Below are 22,532 nucleotides of genomic sequence, written 5' to 3'. Positions count from 1 at the left end.
GCTGTTTCATCAAAATGAAAGACAGTTCAATCCCAAGGAAAGCTAAACTTGGAAAATGAAGGCAGTCCTTTACATTTAATAAATTTAGATTGATGAAAAACTGGCTACCTTGTCCTCATTTTTCTCTGTCATCAGTCTGGTGTTGGAGAACAAAGTATTCGGATCATTGTGTCCAGCCTTACTTTACAGAGGAGGGAGTGAGGAAGCCCTACAGGAGTGAGTGAGTGATGCCCACCAAGGGGCGGAGGGACAGAGCACAGCTCTCTCCACCTCAGAATCCCATCCCTCCCACCCTCGCTAGTCCTCCATGTAGCCTCTTGGCCCGGCCACACCAATGTCCATCCTGACTACGTAGATTCATTTCTGATGCTGGACATTTGCATATACTCTTATCCCATCATGCCTAAAACCACATCAAAGACATTTTACAGGTCCTCCCTTGCACGAGGTCAGTCTAGTTCACCTCTCCCTTAATTGAGATGCTGTTTTACATCATCATTTAAGTAGTTCGTGTTAGCTGAATTCATTTCCTGGACTTTCACTGACCAGGAATAAAATATAAATGCATTATTCATTTTCTGAAGGATAGTAATCACGTCTTCTCTTTTAAAGTTATTTTTGGAACTATGATGCTGCTGCCCCAATACATAGCATCGTTCTGGGAGCATTTTAGGTAATGATTGCATTTACGCGTGAAAAAACCAACTTATTCCCAGCCCACAAAGGCTTCTTTATATGCCCCTTCCTCTCCTTGGAGTTTACTGAAGAAGCCTCCTTGTTCCTGTGGGTTGAGTCTCCCCAGCATCAAAGCCGTGATGTAGCTGCCGTGATCAATGTTCCTAACCATAAATCAGGAGAGATTCTGAAGCCGGACTGCCTATGGGCACCCGGCAGGGGTGAGGCTGTCCCGGGAAACAGTGTGTGCATCACGGCTGTGGTCCGGGTGGACGCCAACAGTAACTGCTCAGAAACAGCTGTGTATCCAGAATACAGAATTTCTGAAGATTTCAGACGAGAGGGCAAAGTCTTAAAAATGATTGCGTCTCTCCTGTCATAATGACACCCAGAGTAAAGGTCTATCAAAACAAACAAAAAAGATCTCTCTTGTGTTGGTTTTGGTTTAGGGGGAGATGTAGAGCTGTAACAGGTAGAAGTAAAGAGATTAGAGATGTGTACAATTGGAAGTTAAAGTAGTGCCCATTTTTACTATATAAACAGGTATAAAAATATAGTCCTTCTGAAATAGATAAGTTGTCCATAAATATTTTTAATAGTATCAGTTCAAATGCTCATCTTCTTGGGTATTTCTGAAGGAATGGTCTTGTGTTGCTGGTTGAATGCAGAGCAGGTGCAAAGAGGGATTTTGTTGCAGCAGTTTTTCCAGAAGGAGGTGAGCTGACCAAAGGCAATTTGGCCATTAGAGATGAGTGAGGGCTGTAGGTTTCCTCCCGTGCAAACCTCTCTAAGGAGAGTGAAGTTCCCAGAAAGAGTTCTGCCGCCCACTCGCATGGATACTACCCACTCACTGGGTTCAGTTATACAGCTTGTTCCTGGAGCTTGATGTCCTAGCTCTGTTCTTTTGGGCCTCTGGGAGGACTCAGGTAACCTCTTCAGCTTCAGTTTTTGTGTTCTCCCAAATTCAGCTAGAAGAACTAGAAAAATTCTACTCCACAGGGCAATAAGCTGGTGGGCTCAGTGCAATTGTGTGCCCTGGTAATGGAAGGGCAGAAAGAACCTGCACGTTACTTCTTGCCAGTCACCTATCTTAAGCCCCATTGCCATTTCATCAGTGAAAATGATTTCTAATATCCCTTGCTAATTAGCACACCCTGGAGTACCTATCCGAGAGGGTAAAAGTTGAACCCTCTCAAGAGGTGAACTCTCAGTTACAGATACTGAAATGCTAACTAAAGACCTCTGGCGAGCATATTCCTGAATATGGGGCTTCAGATGTTAACCCACCACTGCCAGGGCATAAATGACAACTAATCCGCACACATGGCATCTGGTATGTGCTGAAGTATTTTAACATTATGAATGGTATCATAACACATTTAGGGCAGAGCACACACGGCAAAGTGTTCATAATGCTTTTTATTTGCCCACGAATGTTTATCACAGCCAGGTTTATGTTCCTGCTTATAGAAAAGTGAAATAGTTTGGAGCGTCTTAATAATCCAGGTTAATGATAAGGATTTTCAAATTATCTTACAGAGAAAATAGACAGTGTCTGTGACCAGCTATTGATGAACCAAAACTAGGAATAAAAGTGATGTCTCAACATCATTTACTCATAGACCCATTCTCCTTATGGTCCTGCCCCTAGCACCCAGATGAGGATAGGATAAATTAGGACGGAGAACTCTTTAGGCCATGGCAGTCAAGCAGTGTCCTAGGCATAAGTCAGCAAACATTTTCTGTAAAGGGCCAGATAATAAATATTTTAGGCTTTGTGACTTTGTGGGCCATATGGTCTCTGTTGCAGCTATTCAACTCTGAGAAGCCATAGGCAGTACATAAACATATGAGCATGTCTGTGTCCCAATAAAACTTTATTTACCAAAACAGATGGAGGGTGAGATTTAGCCAGCAGGCTCTAGTTTGCCAACTTCCATGCTAAGCCAATCCTGACAATGTTTTCCCAAAGATCTTATAAGTTTCCAAATGACAGTGGCTTTTCAAGTAGCCTCCCTCGATCCCCTCCCCACTCCCACCCCTCCCCCATGAACCACAGTAACTACCCTTTTCTGTACAGCGGCCTTGTATCATTCTTTACTGTTTCAACTAGGCATTGGTCATACTTATTGACAGACCATCTCCAACCTTGATTATCCTGGGTAATTGGGGACATCTGGGTGCCATTAAATGAAACACAAAAGTTAAGAGGAAGATCCAGTGTTAATGATAAGACAACAAGTTTCCTTTTGTCCAGGAAGAGATGTCCAACTGGCCATTAGAGCTACTTATCCAGGGGTAGACTTTCTTTATAACAGCATATTAATATATAACACTATATATTACATATATACACTGAGTGGCCAGATTATTATGACTGGCCAGATTACTATGACCACCCCATCAGTACTTCATTGACACTTCCAAAAATACTGAATATTAAAAACTTCCTAAGCAAATACTTTCAAGGTTTTTATTATTATTATTATTATTATTATTTGCATAACTAATTCACTTCATTGTACTGATGGGGTGGTCATAATAATCTGGCCGGTCATAGTAATCTGGCCACTCAGTGTATAGTCTTAGTAATTAAGGTGTAATTTGTATACCATAAAATTCACATACTATAAAATTCACTATGTATATATATTATTGATTTTAGAGAGTAAGGCAGAGGGAGATAGACACATCAATGATGAGAATCATTGATCGGCTGCCTCCTGCACGCCCCCTCCTGGGGATCGAGCCCACAACCCAGGCATGTCCCCTTGACTAAAATCGAACCTGGAACCCTTCAGTCCACAGGCTGACGTTCTATCCACTGAGCCAGACCGACTAGGGCACAGAATTCACTCATTTAAAGTGTATACAGTTCAGTGGTTTTTAGGATATTCACACAGTTGTACAGCCATTATCACTATCTAATTTTACAACATGTTCATCACCCAAGAAAGAAATCTGTACGCATTAGCAGTCACTCCTCATTCCCTCTCCCTTCAGCCTCTGGAAACCACTAATTTACTTTCTGTCTCCATGGACGGGAGGTAGACATTTGAGATTCACGACATGCAAGTGGTGTGATAAACAGAAAGGCATGTGCTCCACCAAGGGGGAGAATGTAGCAGGAAAAGGAATTAGCCAGACTACTGCTCTTTGAGGGGATAGGAGGGTTGGGGATATGAGTTCTTTCTAAGTCTACATCACCAGGTGGCCAGTATGTTAACTAGCTTCTCACATCCCATGGTTTTAGCAGCAACCTGAGATTTGACCAATTGTTAAACACCATGGTCAACAAAAATACCCATTGATTTGCCTGAGACTTGGCTTCTTGTGTAGTGAGAACACTGTCTTCGTTTTATCCAAAAAAAAAAATTATCATTTAACCTACTTTCTAGATCTGTGCTATCCAATAAGGTAGCCACTAGCCATACAGGCCTATGTAAAATTAAAATTTTAATTTTTTAAAATGAAATAAAATTTAAAATGTATTAAATAAAATGAATTAAATAAAATTAACATTTTTAATATGGCAGTACCCAGATTTTACATGCTCAGTAGCCACATGTGGCTATTAGCTACCACACTGGATGATGCAGATATAAAACACTTTCATCATCAGAGAAAGTTGTATTGAACAGCGAGGTTCTACATGATATCTACATGAGAATGAGTTTTCTGCTTCTCAGGTTGTTTTGTAATGGCTACATTCCTCTTTGGCTTAATACGCCACTTCTTTGCTTCCCATTTTATCCTTATGCATCCCTGTTTAAATTATTATTCAAACAGAGCACAGGCCTTCACCAGCTGGCACCCAACAAAACATACTTATGTGCATGTATGTCTCTTTCTCAATGTGAATCTCTGATGACATGGCAGAGCTAAATGTCATGTATTTTTTTAATAAGCTCTTAGGTATTTTTCTATGCTAATTCTCATCGCAACAAATATAATTAACCAAGTCTTACTACATAAATAATTTCCCAGATTCAAATAATACTTATAGTTACCATATGCATATCAGTGCAAAGCAAGCAAGAGATCCATGAAAGGTTAAAGATAGCACTGTAGGTTTTACTAGTTTCCTATTGCTGCTGTAACACATTACAACAACCTAGTGGCTTATAACAACACAAATGTATTCTCTTACAGTTCTGAAGGTCAGAAGTCTAAAATGAGTTTCACTGGGCTAATGTCAAAGTGTTGGTAGGGCTGATTTCTTCTAGAGTCTCTGAGAGGAGAAGGGTTTTCTTGACTTTTTCAGCTTCTAGGAGTCACCTATATTCCTTGGCTTATGGCCCCCTCCTTTGTCTTCAAAGTGCATCACTCCAATCTCTGCTTCTGTCAGCACACCACCTTTTCCTCTTGATAGTCAAATCTCCCTCTGCCTCTCTCTACTAAGGATACTTAGGATTTCATTTAGGACCCACCCAGATAATCCAAGATAATCTCCCCATTTTAAGATCCTTAATTTTATCACATCTGCAAAGTCCCTTTTGCCATATAAGATAATATTCACAGATTCCAGGAATTAGGATATCTTTGGGATATTTATTCAGTCCACCCCAAGGTTACATAAAGTTTATTATTGATTTACCCCAGCAGACTTAATTTAATCATTCAGGGCTTTGAATTAAAGTTCAACAATTCAGATTAAAACAGAAAGTTTTTGTTTGTAATTATGTTGGCAGATAATAAGATGTCTGATGATGCTGGTGACACTGTAGCCCCTGGAGACAAAGCAGAAATTACCGAGATGCCCAATAGTGATTCTTTACCCAAAGATGCAGAGGTGCACTGTGATTCAGCTATGATTTCAAATGAGCCAATGCTGGCTGACCTCGGAGGAGATGCGCATGAAAATGCAGCCCTTCAGGGTGAGGAGATGGCTGACACTGGGCACACTGACCAGCCCGAAGACACCAGTGCCATGGATCCGCCCCCCAATGGAGAAGTGACCGAGGAGGTGCTTGCCCAATGCATTGATGCCGTCAGCCTTGAGGCAGAACTTGGACCTGAAATACCCCTGAAAGAACAGAATAATCCGGTAGGAGTGGTTCATTCGGTTTAGTTCAACCTAAATTCTTACTGATACCTACCATGGGCACAGATTTGTGCCAAGCTCTGTGGGTGGGGGTTGGGATTCAGAATATACTATGATGTAACCTCATGAGCATAACTGGTCATTATAATATTTGCATTTTGATAATTGTGTTAATAATAATAACAGCCACTAATAATTGGATACATCCTGTGTGCTGGGCACTCTGCTAGCCACTCTGTATGTTATGTAATTCACTCCATACAAAAGTTGTTTGCGGCTCTAAGCTAGATAGTATTAACCTCACTTTGTAGACAAGGCAACCAGGCATAGAGATTTTAAACAACCCAGTAAGATACTAAGCTACGCAGTAGTAAAATGGAAAATATTGTAATATTGAACATAATGAGTCCAAATTATTAAGGAGCCTGATTTCACCCTAAACGAGTCAATGTTTCTTTAATAGAACTTAAATTTTAATGCACATTTACAAATCCACTATGGCGATCTTAGACATTCAGACCACTATTTTATCATCCTACACCTTCCACCTTCCAAGGGACCAGAGGCAGGCATGTTCCCTGCCCCTTTCCTTCAGCACCTGCATCTGTCTCTTTGTGGGGAAAAGATAGACCACTGTCTCCCATTTGCTACCTTGTGACACATCAACACAACCATGGAGCTGGGTTTTGTTGGTATCTCCATCTCCATCCGTGTGGGGACTGGTGGGAGTGGGAGGCACCCAGCATGAAAGGAGGAGGTGGCTGCTCCCCTCCAATCCTCCCTTCCAGAGTGATGGTACAGGATGGGGGGGATGGGGGCCTTCCCTCAGCCACGCCCCAGCCCTGCTCATCCTGCACTGTCACTCACATCATCTCCTCGAAGGGACCCTGCTGCACGCCCTGTGGGAGGGGAACTAAACAGGGAGCCAGGGGGCCTGGGCTTTCCTCCTCCAACCTGTCATCAAGTCTGTTAATTTGGGCAAGACACCTAATTTCTCTGTGCCTCACTTTTTTCCTCTATAAAATGAAAAGTTTGCACATGAAGATATCCTTCTGACTAATGTTTTATGATTCTTTTATTCAAAATCAACTTCCGTTTTGATTTTTTCAATTACAGTTCACATTCAGTATTATTTTGTTGCTTTCAGGTGTGCAGGGTAGTGGGTTAGACAATCATACACTTTACAAAGTGCTCCTCCCCATACCCCACCCCCCAATATTATCAGTACCCACCTGGCACCCAACATAGTTTTACAATATTATTGACTATATTTTCTAGGCCATACTTTACATCCCCATGACTATTCTGGAGCTACCAATCTGTACTTCTCAACCCCTTCCCCTTTTCACCCAGTCCTAGAAAATCAGCTTCTTAGTTTTCTTAGAACTGTTCTAAGATGAGACGGGCTTTCTCGGAGAGGAGGGTGTTTTCCAAGACGAGATGTTTAAACAAAACCAAACAATTATCTTGTAAGGATGTCAGCTGGGAGTTGGATCAGATATGGTCAACATAAATGCACACTTTCGTTTCTGAGTTCAGAGAGTTCTCAGACCCTTTGAATCCACCCTGGGCCCCATAAGGGCTTACGAACTCACAGACTAGAGGTTCTGTGACCCTAGCTGAACATTTCAACCAATGGGGGATCTTTAAAAAAATACTGATGCCAGGGTCTGGGCTAATGTGGGTTCTCCAGAGAAACAGAACCAACAGGATACATATTTATATCTCCTCTACCTATAAATACCTATATGCCTGACTCTGGAACCCCTCCCCCCACCACCCCCCGCTATCTTTCTATTGTGGGGAGCATTGGTTCCTAATTTTTATTTTAAGTGCTACTGTTAATAAATACCTTTGTTGATTAAGAAAAATATATCTTAGCCACAACATCCTGAGATGACTTAAAGAAACTACATAAGTTCTACCTAGTCAAAATATATGTTCCTGATGCCTAGGTTATTCATTCAATTTCTGACTTCTAATAATTAATGATTATTAATAAAGATAGCACAATAAAAAGTCAGTATGCTCCTATACATCTGCCTTCTTAAATTTTTTGAGCAAATTGAATGGATCCTCCTTTTGAAAGCACTTTATAAATCTCCTTGATGCTGCAAGAATGAGCCAATAGGCAGCTAGATACCTCCCTCCTGCATCTGCACAACACTGTTAGCTTTCAGGGACTTTGTTAAAGGTGAGCATTTCCTCATAATGAGCTATCACATGAGTATTTGGATGGAAGTGCAAATATTGGCCACAGAGTTGGGACCGTGGCTCTGGATGTATACGTGGCATTGCCCTCAGGAGCTCAGGTAGAACCAAGCTGTAGGAGGCACACCTGTGAGTATGTTTGTTCTGAAAAAGGCAGAAAGCTGATAGGGCTGGTTGGAAAGGGTATCCCTTTCACCCGGGTCATGTTTAAACTCTTCTAGGTAGTTGCAAATTTAATCTTTTTTTTAAAGATTACCAGAAAAGAGGATTCTACTATCTCTTTTGGTAACCTATTCTTTTAAGTTAATATTAGAAGTCAGTGTTGTGCCTCATCTTCAAGCATTGTTCATTTGTTCTATTTTATTTGCTCTTTGTTGGACACTTATAGGAAGTCCTCTCACAGTGATGAAAACAACTGTGGTTTTTATGGTTTTGTTTTTTTGGTTTTTATTCTTGCTTTATTTTTATTTTTTTGACTTAACTCCCTTCACTTATTTTATTTTTTCTTTATTGATTAAGGTATTACATATGTATCCTTATCACCCCATTGCCCCCCCCCCACACTCATGCCCTCACCCCCTGGTGTCTGTGTCCATTGGTTAGGCTTATATGCATGCATATAAGTCTTTTGGTTGACCTCTCCCCCTTACCCCCACTCTCCCCTACCTTCCCTCTGAGGTTTGACAGTCTGATCAATGCTTCTTTTCTCTGGATCTATTTTTGTTCATCAGTTTATTTTGTTCATTATATTACAGAAATGAGTGAGAGAAAGAAAACAAATTTTTTTCTGATCCACAAGAGGATGAACTCTACAAAAAATCTTGCATCATAAGTTCATTTACAAGTTGACTGTTTGGATCGTGAACATAGGCCCCCAAGGAATGGCAGGTCCTATAGAAAAACAGCCAAATTCAAAAGCCTATTTGATCCCAGGTATAGCTGAGCCTAAAAGCATCTCATCACCCCATTTTAAAAACTTCTATGGAAAAATGTCTGCTTAATAAAACAAACAAAAAGCCTGGTAGAATAGCCTTTGAGACAGTATTATAAACCAATATCTTCTAGAACACACTGCATTTTGTAATAATGTGCTTAAATGTGTATATCTTTCTCTAAGTGGCTTGTATCTGCAGTTACTTTGGGTGTGAGGTCCCTTAAAATCCTTAGCATCGTTAGCTTCACCTTTGCCTGAGTCAGCAGGGTGGCCATACCTCAGCAGGGAGGGTGGTGTGACCAGGGGGGGGCCTAGAAAAGAGGAAGAGGCCAGTGGTTCTGCCAGCTGCTCAGCTGGCACCTCTGCTTTGAAGGATCACACCATTCACAGCTTATGCTCTCACAGAAGCTATCTCATCTTTGGTGCTCCTTCTCTTTCTCATCCATTCTTATGTACAGACTGGAAGCCATTGACTTGGCGCTTCCTGCAGGAATCCACTCTACAGCATCCATGAGACATGTTGGACTAGATACTCCAAGGCCTCTATCAGTCCCATGACACCATGTATCATGCCCAGGAATCTGAGTGGTGAAACTATCTTCAGGATGACTACAGTCTAGGTGGGGAAGGCAGTGTGGTATAAAGCAATTACAGCATGTCCTATAGTGCTAGATAGGACAGGCACGAGGGAAGCATGAGATGGAACACTTAAATCAGTTTTAAGGAGTCAGGAAAGTTTTCAGCCTCAGTTCAGAGATGGTTGTCTTCGATGCTAATCAGGAGTGACAATTATTCCCAGAGATCTTGTAGGACCTTATTATATACTAGTCCATCGCCCCCAAAAAGATCCTATCTATATCAAATGTCCCTAAATTCTTAATACCAAGAAATGTGACCCAGAGTGAAGAATGCCATCCCTACTGCTCAACACCAATGCATAAGGCTAATTATGAAGGTAAAGAATCCAGAAAGTACTCTCCAAGGAAAACATAGACTATCAGAAAGTACTCTCCAAGGAAAACATAGACTACCACCAGATAGTTCTTTCCCTAGAAAAGGAAAAGCAGAATGTTTAAGTCGGAAAATTGCTGTTGAAGGAGACAAAGAAGAGAAAACATAGGCCAAGACATGCTGATAACAGATTTTTGCCTCTTCAATGAGTAGAGTTTGCTCCAATTCTGTTTGAGTATTTCCCCTTTTAAGCCTGATCTACACATGACACTCAGATGCTTGTGCCATTTGGTCATATAGGGCAGTGCTTCCTAAATCTGGTGGTGTATTGGAATCACCTGGGAAATTTGTTTAAAATTCAGATTCCTGGGCTCTACCCTGAGAGATTCTTATTCAACAGATCACAGTGGAAGCCAAGACTCTATTTTTAATAAGTTCCCCCAGATGATACTCTTGCAGTCTGTGGACCAGTATTTAGGGCACAGAAAGTGGTAGTTGGGGGGTGGGGTGAGATTGAGAAGATCGGGAGTTCAGTATTGAACATGCTATGGGACATCTAAGTGAACAGATTTTGTAAGCAGTTGGTTATAATGGTCTGGAGTCCAGGAGAGAGAGAGAGCCTGGAGGCCATGAGTACTTGGATACTATTTAAGGAGTTGGAATGGGGGAGATTGGCCAGCTGTTACTAAAAAAAAAAGAAAAAGAACAGAGACCAAGGACTTGGCCCTGGAAGCTCCTATTTCGAACACAATTTTGTCATTCATAGTTCTTAGATTCTCTTTGATAGGTTGTGATAGACAACAAAGAAGTTGAGATGTTGAGAATTACCTCTTCTCTCCACAATCTCGCCATCACAGTCAATAAGTGAAATCAAATCTCAAATCACATTGTACCACACTGACATTTTTAAATTAAACTTCAATTAACAAGAAAGTTAAAAACAGTTTATAAAAACTGTTTCTTTTGTAGGCTTGAGAACATCCTTTTGTTCTAGTCTTTTAGGTTCTCTGACCACCAGCCTGAGTGAAAGGTTCACTCAAGGCAAATGCCTAGAATTCTAGAGGCAGGTTTTCCCCCTCGTCGTTGACATCAATAAACCAGAATTCCCCAGAGTTCAGAGCTGGATGGAAAACCATTTAGCATAGGGGAACCTCCTTTCTTAAATTCTGTTCATGTAAAGGTAGGAAGAAGCTTTAAAATATATTTAATCATCTACAAACCTCAAATACTTTTAATTTCACCATCTAGAACTCCTTTCAGATATTCAGAATGCTAGTTAACAGTCCACCGTGTTTACAAGTTAAAACCCGTTTCTGCACCTCAGTATGCTAATTAGCAAATCATCAAATGTTAATAGAGAATCAGATAATAGAACACACTGGTGTAAGCCAGTGTGTTTTTGTGCATAAAAAGGACTACACAGACTTTTAATTTGGGTTAAGTAATTAGTGTTCAATTTATTACGGTCACAAATTCGAAATTTCACTTCTCCCTAGGCTTTATATTCATCTCACTAATTTATATTTAGAAATCTAGCAAAATGAACAATCACTTTCAAGGGGTTTTTGATTAATGCTTGGTCCTTTTTACCAACTTAAACATATTTAAATATTTTAAAACAGCATACATACATTTAATATGTTCTATTTCCTTTTTAAGTACCTCATTTATCTACTTAAACAAAACCTTGCTGAGTGCTTAAGAATTGTTACAAATAAATTAAGTTTATAGAGCAGACCTAAAGACCTCTTAGGTATTATAATAATATGCATAATTTTAGGAAGATTTCAACTTAAAATCAGAAGTCTGATAATTCAATTATTCATTTTAATTGGTTTTCAAAAATTGATGATCTAATCGGTCAAATTCCTTAAACCTTAGTAGTACAGAAAAGACCAAATATGCACAAAAATATTAATAGCCTGACTTTGATGCTTTCAACCTTTCTATATTTAATTTTAAGTCTTCCCAGAGCTAGATGATCCATACTCACCAAGGAAGAAAATTACCTGGAAATAACTGAAGCCATTTTCCAGCCAATATTTTGACAGAGCTATAGGCATCCAGAGCAATTCCCATGCTTCCCAAATGTCACACTGAGTCCTCTTTTAGAGAAGCTATATCATGAGTTACAAAACCTAAAAAGGGTAACTCTCATCATGCACATCCCTAGACACATGTTATACACAGTACCTGATTCTTGATCTACTCAAGGAAATAGTACAACCAGGTTGATCTATGATCTTAAGACAGGTTCATTTATTTTCTAGTTAAATGTTAAAGACCTTCAAATTCTATAGAATCTAAAATGTATACATTTTTTCTGTCTCATGATACCATTGAACTTTTTAGCCTAAAGTAAATAAATGTATTTTCTATTGGAAGATCTTTAAATAAGATACCAGAGATATACATGTCTTTTCTATTTAAAGACCTTTGAACTTAATGGAATCTTGAATTCTTTCCTATCCTTAGGACTACACAATGGTTATAGATGTTTAAATGATCTCCAGTTGAGTTTTGATATTACTCTTGATCAAGCCAGATCTGAGTTGTAAAAGATGAGGTCATTCTTCTGCAATTGTATGGGGAGGGAGGAGGAAATTCAGAGAGTTTTCATCTAATGGCTTCTGAGTTCTCTGTAAAATAGGACGTGAAGTTGTCTGATAGAGGAGGTGGGGGTTACATGGCAAGAGGATGAGAAAAAAAAGGTTTAAATAACTATATTTGATAATGGAAGATCTGAGTAGGTCCAGTCTGTCTACTTTATAGTCTCAAAAGTTTGTGACATTAAAGCCATTTAAAGTGGAGACAGTACTCATGGTGAGAGAGAATTATAATTCATGCTGAACATTTAGTTTATATGGTTTTTGTATTAAACATGCACAGTTAGTCATTTGAGTATTTGCCACTGATAAATATTCTTCACAGCTGATTAGGTCACATCTCAATGTCAAAGGAGCTTTATTAATAAATCAATTGAAGTTGTCACTTATTATACTGCAAAAAGTTCCAAATTTATTTCACAGTTATTTCCATTTGCTAGTCAATTACCAGCTGTCAGAACATATTAAGTATTGTATATTTGAGTCAGAAGCTGTCACCCTTAAGTGTATTAACTCTCCTTAATCACATAGGTAGTGATTTTTTCCATAAAAGAATGATATTAATCACCAGCTTACATCTATCTTCATGATGGTATAAAATTGCCATTGGCTTCCATTGCCAGAGTGAATTAAATCAATGTAGACTCCAAAAATGAAAGCTCACAGTCATGAATCATGAGTATTTCCATTCATGTTTTCATTGTTTCCAACAGAAAAAAATGTCAGCCAACTTTCAAAGCTTTTTACTTCTTAGTGTTAAAAGTTAAAAATGTAGTTTCTTATTATTGTTATTATTTATTATTATTATTATTATTAGTTAACATTTATGAAGTATTTCTTAAGTGCCAGGAACTATGCTTACAGTTTTATATGAATTATTTCTTTTAATCTCCACAATAAACCTCTGAGGCCATTGGTTCTTATACAGAAGGTGTTTATACTACCATACCTTGTGTTCTGTAATGAAGTAAACAATGGCTTAAAGGACTTGAGTAACTTGTTGCCCAAAATGGCACAGCCTAGAGTCAAACCCAAGCAATTTAATTCTATAACCTTTTCTCTTGACCAGCAGTGTACACTGGTGGATGGTTTGATATTTACAGGTGAACCAGTTAGGAATGCATTTGGGTGCAAGTAATTAAAATCCAACTTATAGTTGCTTATAAAATAGCAATTTGGGTGTGTGTTTTTCTCACTTGACAGAAAGAATGGAGATAGGCAGCTACTCACATTGGGTTAGTAGCTCAGCAGTGGCAGCACCAGTATCTGGAATTCCCTGGACTTTCCCTTATGGCAGCAAAAATGGCTGCTTCTGTTTGAAGCATTATGTCCACATTCAGGACAGGATAAAGGGAGAGGGAAAGCTGGCACTGGCCATAACTTTATAATTCATTATGAAAACAAAGTGTTCCCAGTTATATCTCATTAATTTAAAACTGTTTCACATGTTTACTCTTTTTTTAAAAAAAAAAAATATGTTTGGCCCAGCCCTCATAGCTCAGTGGTTGAGCGTCAACCCATGAACCAGGAGGTCACGATTCAATTTTCAGTCAGGGCACATGCCTGGTGTGCGGGCTTGATCCCCAGTGTGGGGCATGCAGGAGGCAGCCAATCAATGATTCTCTTTCATCATTGATGTTTCTATCTCTCTCCCTCACCCTTCCTCTCTGAAATAAATAAAAATATATTTTTAAAAATATGTTTGTACTGGTTTTAGAGAGAGAGAGGAAGGAAAGGGGGGAAGAGAGAGAGAGAGAGAGAGAGAGAGAGAGAGAGAGAGAATCAATGAGAGATCGGCTGCCTCCTGCATGCTCCCTACTGGGGATTGAGCCCACAACCCAGGCATGTGCCCTGTCTCAAACCAGAGACATCTAGGTGCCTGGGACGACGCTCAACCAACTGAGCCACACCAGTCAGGGCCACACATCCACTCTTATCTGCAAGAGTGGCAGACAGCAGGGAAAATGGAGTTGGAGATGACTGATGGACCAGCCTTGGGTCAAAAGTTATAGAATTCACAAACTTTGCAGGAATTTTTCACTTCTTTCTTAACTACTTTCTTTCTTTTTGGAGTGAAAGAACTGTGATTCTCCAAGTCCTAATATGTTCTTGCCTCATTTTTTAGAATGTATCCTATATAATAAAAGGCTAATGTGCAAATTTTCCCCTCAACTGGGAGTTCGACCAGGAGTTCGACCAGGGAGAGGGGCTGGCCAACCGCCCGAGGCCCCTCCCCTTGGCCAGCCCCACCCCCGATCAGCCGTTCAGGGCGGGCTGGCCGGACCCCACCCATGCACGAATTCGTGCACCAGGCCTCTAGTTCCTAGATAATAAGAGAAAGCCATGGTTTCACTAATTGGATCAGAATGCATTGGTTGCAAGTATTGCACAGTTAAGAAAACAGATGAATTTTAGTTATTTATTCAACAAATAAATGTATTGAGCACTCATTATATACCATGCACTTTTCTGGGGATACATGAGTGGAGAGGAGGAGAAAAGAGAAACACACACACACACACACACACACACCATGCAGGAATCTCATGGAACCCAAAGATAGGAATACAGCAGAACCTCAAAGAGGAAGAGGAACCAGGGCTGAGGCGGTATCAGGAATTTGAACAGATCCTCTGAATATATCTTCTTCACTCTGCTCATGCTTCTTCCTCTGAATTCTTAGCCTGCCAGGTGGATAGAATATGGTTGCCCTACATTCCCTGAGTGTCCATCTTCTATTCAAGCAACCAGTCTCAGTCCTAATTCAAACACCTAAGCAAGAGGATTTGAATCCACTGAGCCCATGGACAGGGAGAGATATGGTTACAGGGGTCATTGTGAGTGGAGTGGACACTTTGAAAGCTGTCTACCTTAAAAGGCTACCTGTTGCTGCTACCATTTCCAGGCTCACTGATGCTTTTCTAGACAATTTGCCTATCACCTATGGCAAAGCTCCCTCCTACATGCCCCCAGAGATTTGAAAATTCACTCTACCATGAGAAGCACAGTTGTTTAGTTCTCTACAAATCGCGTGAGTCAGAGTTATTTTGAACTTTTGCAAATCACTCTTGTGCCCCTTTCCCCCCACAGCCCTGTCCAGATGATGGGAGATTTGAGTCTTGGTTAACATCAAACTCCCTTCTCACTTCATGCCAAACCCTCAGAAGCCAACACCACGAGTAATCAGTTTGGTTCCAAAGTACATATTGCAGTGTGGGTTGGTATATTCTTTTATGGCCTTTATAAACTGCAAACCAGTGAGGCACGGTTCTTGGTGATTTAAAAATCAAACAAAAATCTCTTTGCTTCAAACAAATGCATGCTTTTGAATTACTGATCTCATGGCTAATCTGTTTTTCTACAGGCTGTGGATTCCCCTCCACAAGGAGGCGGATGGGCAGGCTGGGGATCCTGGGGCAAATCTCTGCTCTCATCAGCATCTGCCACAGTAGGTAAGCATTAAATCTTGCATTTGAATGGATAAAGTTCAGAAGCCTAAAAGGATATGCTAGTTTAGACATACTATGTGCTGATACAGTTTAACATTAGCCTCTAAGATCATCATTTTTAGTGTTCTAAGTGCTTCATATATATTAATGCATTTATTCCTCAAAATAGACCTATAAGAAGATACTCTTATTTTCTCCATTTTAGAGAAAAGGAAGCTGAATCACAGAGAGGCAAAGACCTTGTCCAAAGTGAGGAGTGGCTGGGTTGAGATTTGAACCAAGGAGTATGGCTTTTTATATAAAAATCACTATATGATATTGACTCTTAAAATATAAGATTTGGGCTTTTTAAAATATATTGTTAAAGCTTTGTACATATCATTTCACTTAAATATTTTAAAATGTACAATGAACATACCAAAAAGGATCCACAAATGGTACTTTTGAGGTATCTATAAAAGGCACTTCATCAGCAGAGCACTGAAATACAAATAGAAATAATTATGCAAGTAGGAAGGATATATATAATATATATTTAATATATCCCAAAGCTAATAGAGTTACTGTAATTGAGCATTGACCTTACTGTCAATAGAGTTACTGTAACTGAGCTTTTTGGCTGCCAGTGTTTCTCACTGAATGATGAAATAAAACTTAGTTCACCTAGCCTTGGCCAAGTGGCTCAGTTGGTTGGAGTATTGTCCCAGGCACCAAAAGGATATTAGACTGGGGTTTATCTGGGAGGCAAGCGATTGATCTTTCTCTCTCTCTCTCTCTCTCTCTCTCTCTCTCTCTCTCTCTCTCTTCCTTTCTCTCTAAAATCAATAAAAATACATGTCCTTGGGTGAGGATTAATAAGAAAAAAAACTTATTTTAGCTAGATAAATTTATTATTTTATATGGTATTAAATTTTTGAAGCAGTTTCTTCTATTGGCCCTTTTTTGTTGTTGTTAATCCTCACTCCAGGATACTTTTTCCATTGATTTGTAGAGAGAGTGAAAGGACAGGATGGAGGGGGCAAAGAGAGAGAGAGAGGGAGAGAGAAACATTGATGTGAGAGAGATACATCCATCAGTTGCCTCCTGCACACGCCCCAACCTGGTAGGGATGGAACCTGCAATCCAGGTACATGCCCTTGACTGGGAATGACCAGAATTTAACCTGAGACGCTTTGGTGTGTGGGCCAATGCTCTAACCATTTAGGAACACTGGCCAGAGAACTATTGGCTCTTTTTTTTTTTCTTTTTTAAAAATATATTTTATTGATTTTTTACAGAGAGGAAGGGAGAGAGGAAAAATTAGCCAAGTTAAAGCAGAGAAACCTGTGTTGTCTGAACAGGACAGAATCTCTTCGTGAGAGTGAGAATAAGCACCTACAGGCAGCCTGCTTCGGGGAAAACATTGGAGCTTTTAGTGGCTCACAAATGGATCTTGCCACTGGCAGCACTTAGGACTGACATGCTTCCTGAACCAAAACCTACAAGTGTGGAATCCAAAAGTTTTTGAAATTGGGAGAAGTCATGGAAAAGTAAATAATATGGTCACGGAATTCTACAGCTGTCCTCCCTACGAACGTCATTAACAGCAAAGTGTTTTGCGTGCTTCCAGTTTTGATGGTGTCGAGAGCTGCCCTGGTTTTGTAACAAATTCAGTGCTTTAGAAGGCTCTTTTATAGACAGAGGATGTACTTTCATGTTAAATATAAGCTCCTTCCACGGTAAATGCAGAAATGTGTGCACACTTCCAGGTGCACCTGCCGGTAACCGCTCTGCCCTAGCTGGTCTGACTCTTTGCTCTTGTTTCTCATCGGTCGACAGCTACAGCTCATGCTTTGACTTTGGGCTTCTCTGGACCCTTACAAGGTTTTCCATCCACCAACTGACAGCTCGCCTGTTGAATTTACCACCTAGCATCTTAGGTATCCTGTTGTAATCTGACCTTCCCACACGTACGGCCTAGTGCAGCCTTGGTCTCAGTAGACTGTGCTGCAAAGTCTCTGGGTTCTGTTACCTAGTTCAAGTATAGCCAGTAGTAGATGATGTGGTTTCACTGCTTAAAAAGCACAGTGTTATTTCTGTGGCAGGTCTCACCCCACGCTGGTAGCCACTCATCTTTTAATTTGATCGGAAGTCAATGTCTTTTATCTGCAGCCTGTGCTTGTGTTTGATGTTGCTCTTGAAGTTTCCCTGTGTCTAAGTTACTGTGAAGATGATAAATGCTGTATCTTATTAATGTTGCAGACACTTAAAGCTTCTGGTGTTTCTCGGCTGGCTCTGTGCAGTAATTGATTCAGAAGAGCCTAGAGCAGTGGTTCCCAACCTTCCTAATGCCGCGACCCTTTAATACAGTTCCTCATGTTGTGCTGACCCCCAATTTCATTGTTACAAATTGAACATAATTAAAGCATAGTGATTAATCACAAAAACAATATGTAATTATATATGTGTTTTCTGATGGTCTTCGGTGACCCCTGTGAAAGGGTCATTCGACCCCCAAAGGGGTCTCGACCCACAGGTTGAGAACTGCTGGCCTAGAGAGATAAGTGCCCTTGAGCCAGCATGATTGTCGTGTCACCTTCCCTCTTCTGGTTGGTGGATATGCTGTTTCTCTGAGATTGTAGGACATTTGCACATTGGCCGATATAATATCCAAATGATGTTCAGTATATCCTCTTGTGTTCATTTCTATTGCTGTGGAATAAATTCCCAAATATTTGGCGACTTTAGAACAACATTGATAAGCTCACAGTTTCTGTGGGGCAGGACTTAGGCACAAGATAGCTAGGTCTGCTGCTCAGTGTCTTACCAGGCTGAAATCTAGATGCCAGCCCATTGCATTCTCACCTGATGCTCAGGGTCATTTTCAGTTGCATAGGGTGTTGACAGAACTTAGCTCCTTGCAATTGTAGGGCTGATATCCCCATTTTCTTGATGGTTCTTAATCAGGGGTCATTCTCAGCCCCTTGAGGCAGCCCTCAGGTCCTTCTTCAAAGCCAGCAGAATAATCTCCCTCATACTTTAAATCTCTCCCTTTAGGAGTCCTTGTAAAGACTCGCCTGATTAGTTCAGGCCCACCAACAATGATTTCTCTTGTGATTAACTCAAATCCAACTGATTAAGGACTTCAATTACATTTGAAAAATCCCTTCATGTTTTCCCTATAACATAACTAATCATGGGAGTGAAAGCCCATTATATTCACAATCTTGTTCACACTTTAAGGTTGAGAGTCAGGGGGGTGGGAGGAAGAAGGTGTTTACATTACCAATTTTAGAAACTTAATATCTTTTGATGACTCTGGCTACATGACGGAATTTTGAAAAGTGTTTGAATCTTGGCATTTTTCTCTTGTTTGCACCAACAATAGTCAAAGGGCACATGAGGGAGACCAAAGAAATGTTAAAACATTGATGCTCGTCCTAGGAGTCCCTTTGGACAAATTGGAGCTATCTTGTCCATCACCACTGGTCATCACAACCCTAATGCATGCAAAAGCAATATAACTGAATACCCCCCATAAGTTGCTCCTAAGGCATATTTCGGAGATTTCTGGTCTGGATGTGCTATCACTTTACAGAGTAATCGTAGCTAAAATAATACCCGTGTGTACTTCAAAACTGGATACGTATCTTTGTGGGCCTGATAGAGAACTAAAGCAGGTATCGTAAGGGGAGGCTGAAGTCATGGGTTCCAGAGCTGGAAACAGGAAGTGGTGGTGGATGGGAGTTGAACTCCCAAAAGATAATTAAGGGATCACAAATGTCCCACAAATGGAGAGGTGTCATAGCTGGGCTCAAAGCCTGCAAAAGGGTTGGAATAGGGTCCAACCATCAGTGAACAGAGACTTTAAAAAGTTATGGGTAATGTCCTGGATTGTGTTCTATATTGATCTGCTACCTTGGAATTGAGAGAGGCAAGCTAGGCATGCCTTCCATTATGTAGAGGTATACTATCCACCCAGGGCTTTGCAGCATTGATAGTTTATTATCATACTGGAGAACAGAGCAGTCAGAGCAGTAGACAAGCTCTTGAAAGTTTATAAGTTGCCTGTAGAAAGTAAAGAAAGAAAATAACCACGTATTCCATTGCAATTGATTTCAACTCAGAAACCTCATGTAACCCCCAGGGCAATTTCAATTGCAGACAGGAGTGCGGAACACACAATCTGTAACAAAACACAGAGCTGTCAATTCAGCACTAGAAACAGAAACCAATACTTCTTTTTCTTTTTAATCCTCACCCGAGAACATGCTTTTATTGACTTTAAAGGGGAAAGGAGAGGGAGAGAGAGAGAGAGACATCGACGTGAGAATGAAAGATCGATTGGTTACCTCCCGCACATGCCCCAAGAGGGGATCGAACCCGCAATTTGGGTATATGCCCTGGCAGGGAATCAAACCTACAACCTTTCCGTGTAAGGGACAATGCTCCAACTAACTGAGCCACCTAGCCAGGGCAAAACCAATACTTCTTACATTTGTTGAAAAACTGATATCACAGTAGTTAGAACTGTTTAAAGATGGCAGGAGAGGAATTAGAAATGGAAACATTTCGAAGGTGGTTGTCTCTTGGAAAGAGCACTGTACCAGGAGTCAGAACACCTGAGCCAGGCCCTGACTGCTACTAACTTGTGATCACAAAGGACTGTCACTACTAGCTACACCATGCACGCCAGCTCTCTGAGACTCAGCTTCCTTATTTGGAAAAGTGGGGGCCGGGGAACTTGACAAATTCTAAGATTCCTTTCAACTTCTGGAATATAATGATTCCATAGTCTGTAGCTACATATAGAAGGAGAAAGATGTTTGTAAGTACCGTGCTAAGTGGAAAAATACAGAAAATTGATTGACTTTTTGCTACTCTGTATTTTTCTATTTTGTCTTTGCCTCACTACATTGACCCCAAAGTTAAAGGAAAATGAGAAGAAGCAACCTTCCCAATGTTTATATAAAATCAAGCATTTCTCAGCCAGCAATTATTTTGGGAAAGGCGGTCACTCTTGCATTAGTTTCACCCATAGCTGCACCGTCATCACATTCTAAGAAGACCCAGGCCTTTGGACAAGGTCATAAAATGCAATAAAAATGGTTACTATTGAAGATCCAGGCAGAAACCAGAATGGGAAAGGAAAATGTAAAAAAAAAATGGTTTTGATGGTAATTTCACAGTGATGTTGTGAGGACCGGATGTGATTTCCCACAAGCCTCTTAGAGACCTGACTGGTTCCTAGAATATACTAAGTTAAGAGCGATAGGCCAATAATCAGAATGAAAGTCGACAATGCTGAAACTCATGCAAATATGCATTCCAAAGTAAAAGCTCCATGGCAGAACAGAACAGTGTATTCCTAGATACTACAAAAGGCCTAAATGTTTACTAAAATTCTATTTTGACAGTTCTATGAGTCTACAAGAGAACCTGAGGAGGGGAGGTGCATCTGATCTGCATATTTACCTTTCAAAACTACCATTGCCCCCTTCTCCATCCTCTCCCAAGTTACACATTTTTTTCCTTCTGCACATTTTAATGAATCCCTTCTCCCAGCACTGTCAGAAATAATGACAGCCTTTATTACAGAGAATGCCAAACTTGTCAGAATGATGCTAAAATGAGAACCCTTAACTGTGTAAATCACTATTAATATCACATGAATTCATGTGACATTGCTGATGATGTAAGAATTCTCAAGAATCATGATTTTAATCCCTGGGCACTTTCTACTGGTCCCATATGCTCAAGGACCCTTGAGTAGGGCACCAGCTAACTTACATTTTTTTATTTTATTTTTTTCTTTATTGATTAAGGTATTACATATGTGTCCTTATTCCCCTCCATTGCCCCCCCCCCATGTCCTCACCCTCTTGGTGTCTGTGTCCATTGGTTAGGCTTATGTGCATGCATACAAGTCCTTTGGTTGATCTCTCCCCCTAACTCCCACCCTCCCCTACCTTCCCTCTGAGGTTTGACGGTCTGATGGATGCTTCTCTGTCTCTGGATCTGTTTTTGTTCATCAGTTTATGTTGTTCATTATACTCCACAAATGAGTGAGATCATGTGATATTTATCTTTCTCTGACTGGCTTATTTCACTTAGCATAATGCTCTCTAGTTCCATCCATGCTGTTGGAAGTGGTAAGAATTCCTTCTTTTTTACCGCAGTGTAGTATTCCATTGTGTAGATGTACCACCGTTTTTTAATCCACTCATCTGCTGATGGGCACTTAGGCTGTTTCCAAATCTTAGCTTTGGTAAACTGTGCTGCTATGAACATAGGGGTGCATATATCCTTTCTGATTGGTGTTTCTAGTTTCTTGGGATATATTCCTAGAAGTGGGGTCACTGGGTCAAATGGGAGTTCCATTTTTAGTTTTTTGAGGAAACTCCATACTGTTCTCCACTGTGGCTGCACCAGTCTGCATTCCCACCAGAAGTGCACGAAGGTTCTGTTTTCTCCGCATCCTCTCCAGCACTTGTCGTTTGTTGATTTGTTGATGATAGCCATTCTGACAGGTGTGAGATGGTACCGCATTGTCGTTTTGATTTGCATCTCTCGGATGATTAGTGATTTTGAGCATGTTTTCATATGTCTCTTGGCTTTCTTTATGTCCTCTTTTGAAAAGTATCTATTTAGGTCCATTGTCCACTTTTTGATTGGGTTGTTTG

At 40.4% G+C, this 22,532-nt stretch overlaps 1 protein-coding gene across 1 annotated transcript in view; it reads left to right on the top strand.

The window, feature by feature from the left end:
• The first annotated feature begins 5,371 nt into the window (after nt 1-5,371).
• FAM114A1 (family with sequence similarity 114 member A1) overlaps nt 5,372-22,532 on the top strand; it is a 50,885-nt gene continuing 33,724 nt past the window's right edge. The window contains exons 1-2 of the mRNA XM_023753653.1: nt 5,372-5,722; nt 15,786-15,873. Of these exons, the coding sequence (XP_023609421.1) occupies nt 5,375-5,722; nt 15,786-15,873 (436 nt within the window). The 5' untranslated portion in view covers nt 5,372-5,374. The remainder of the gene's footprint in view (nt 5,723-15,785; nt 15,874-22,532) is intronic.

The sequence above is a fragment of the Myotis lucifugus genome, unplaced genomic scaffold (genome assembly GCF_000147115.1).
Source record: "Myotis lucifugus unplaced genomic scaffold, Myoluc2.0 scaffold_48, whole genome shotgun sequence".
Taxonomy (NCBI): domain Eukaryota; kingdom Metazoa; phylum Chordata; class Mammalia; order Chiroptera; family Vespertilionidae; genus Myotis; species Myotis lucifugus.
This window is presented reverse-complemented; position numbering and strand designations above follow the sequence as displayed.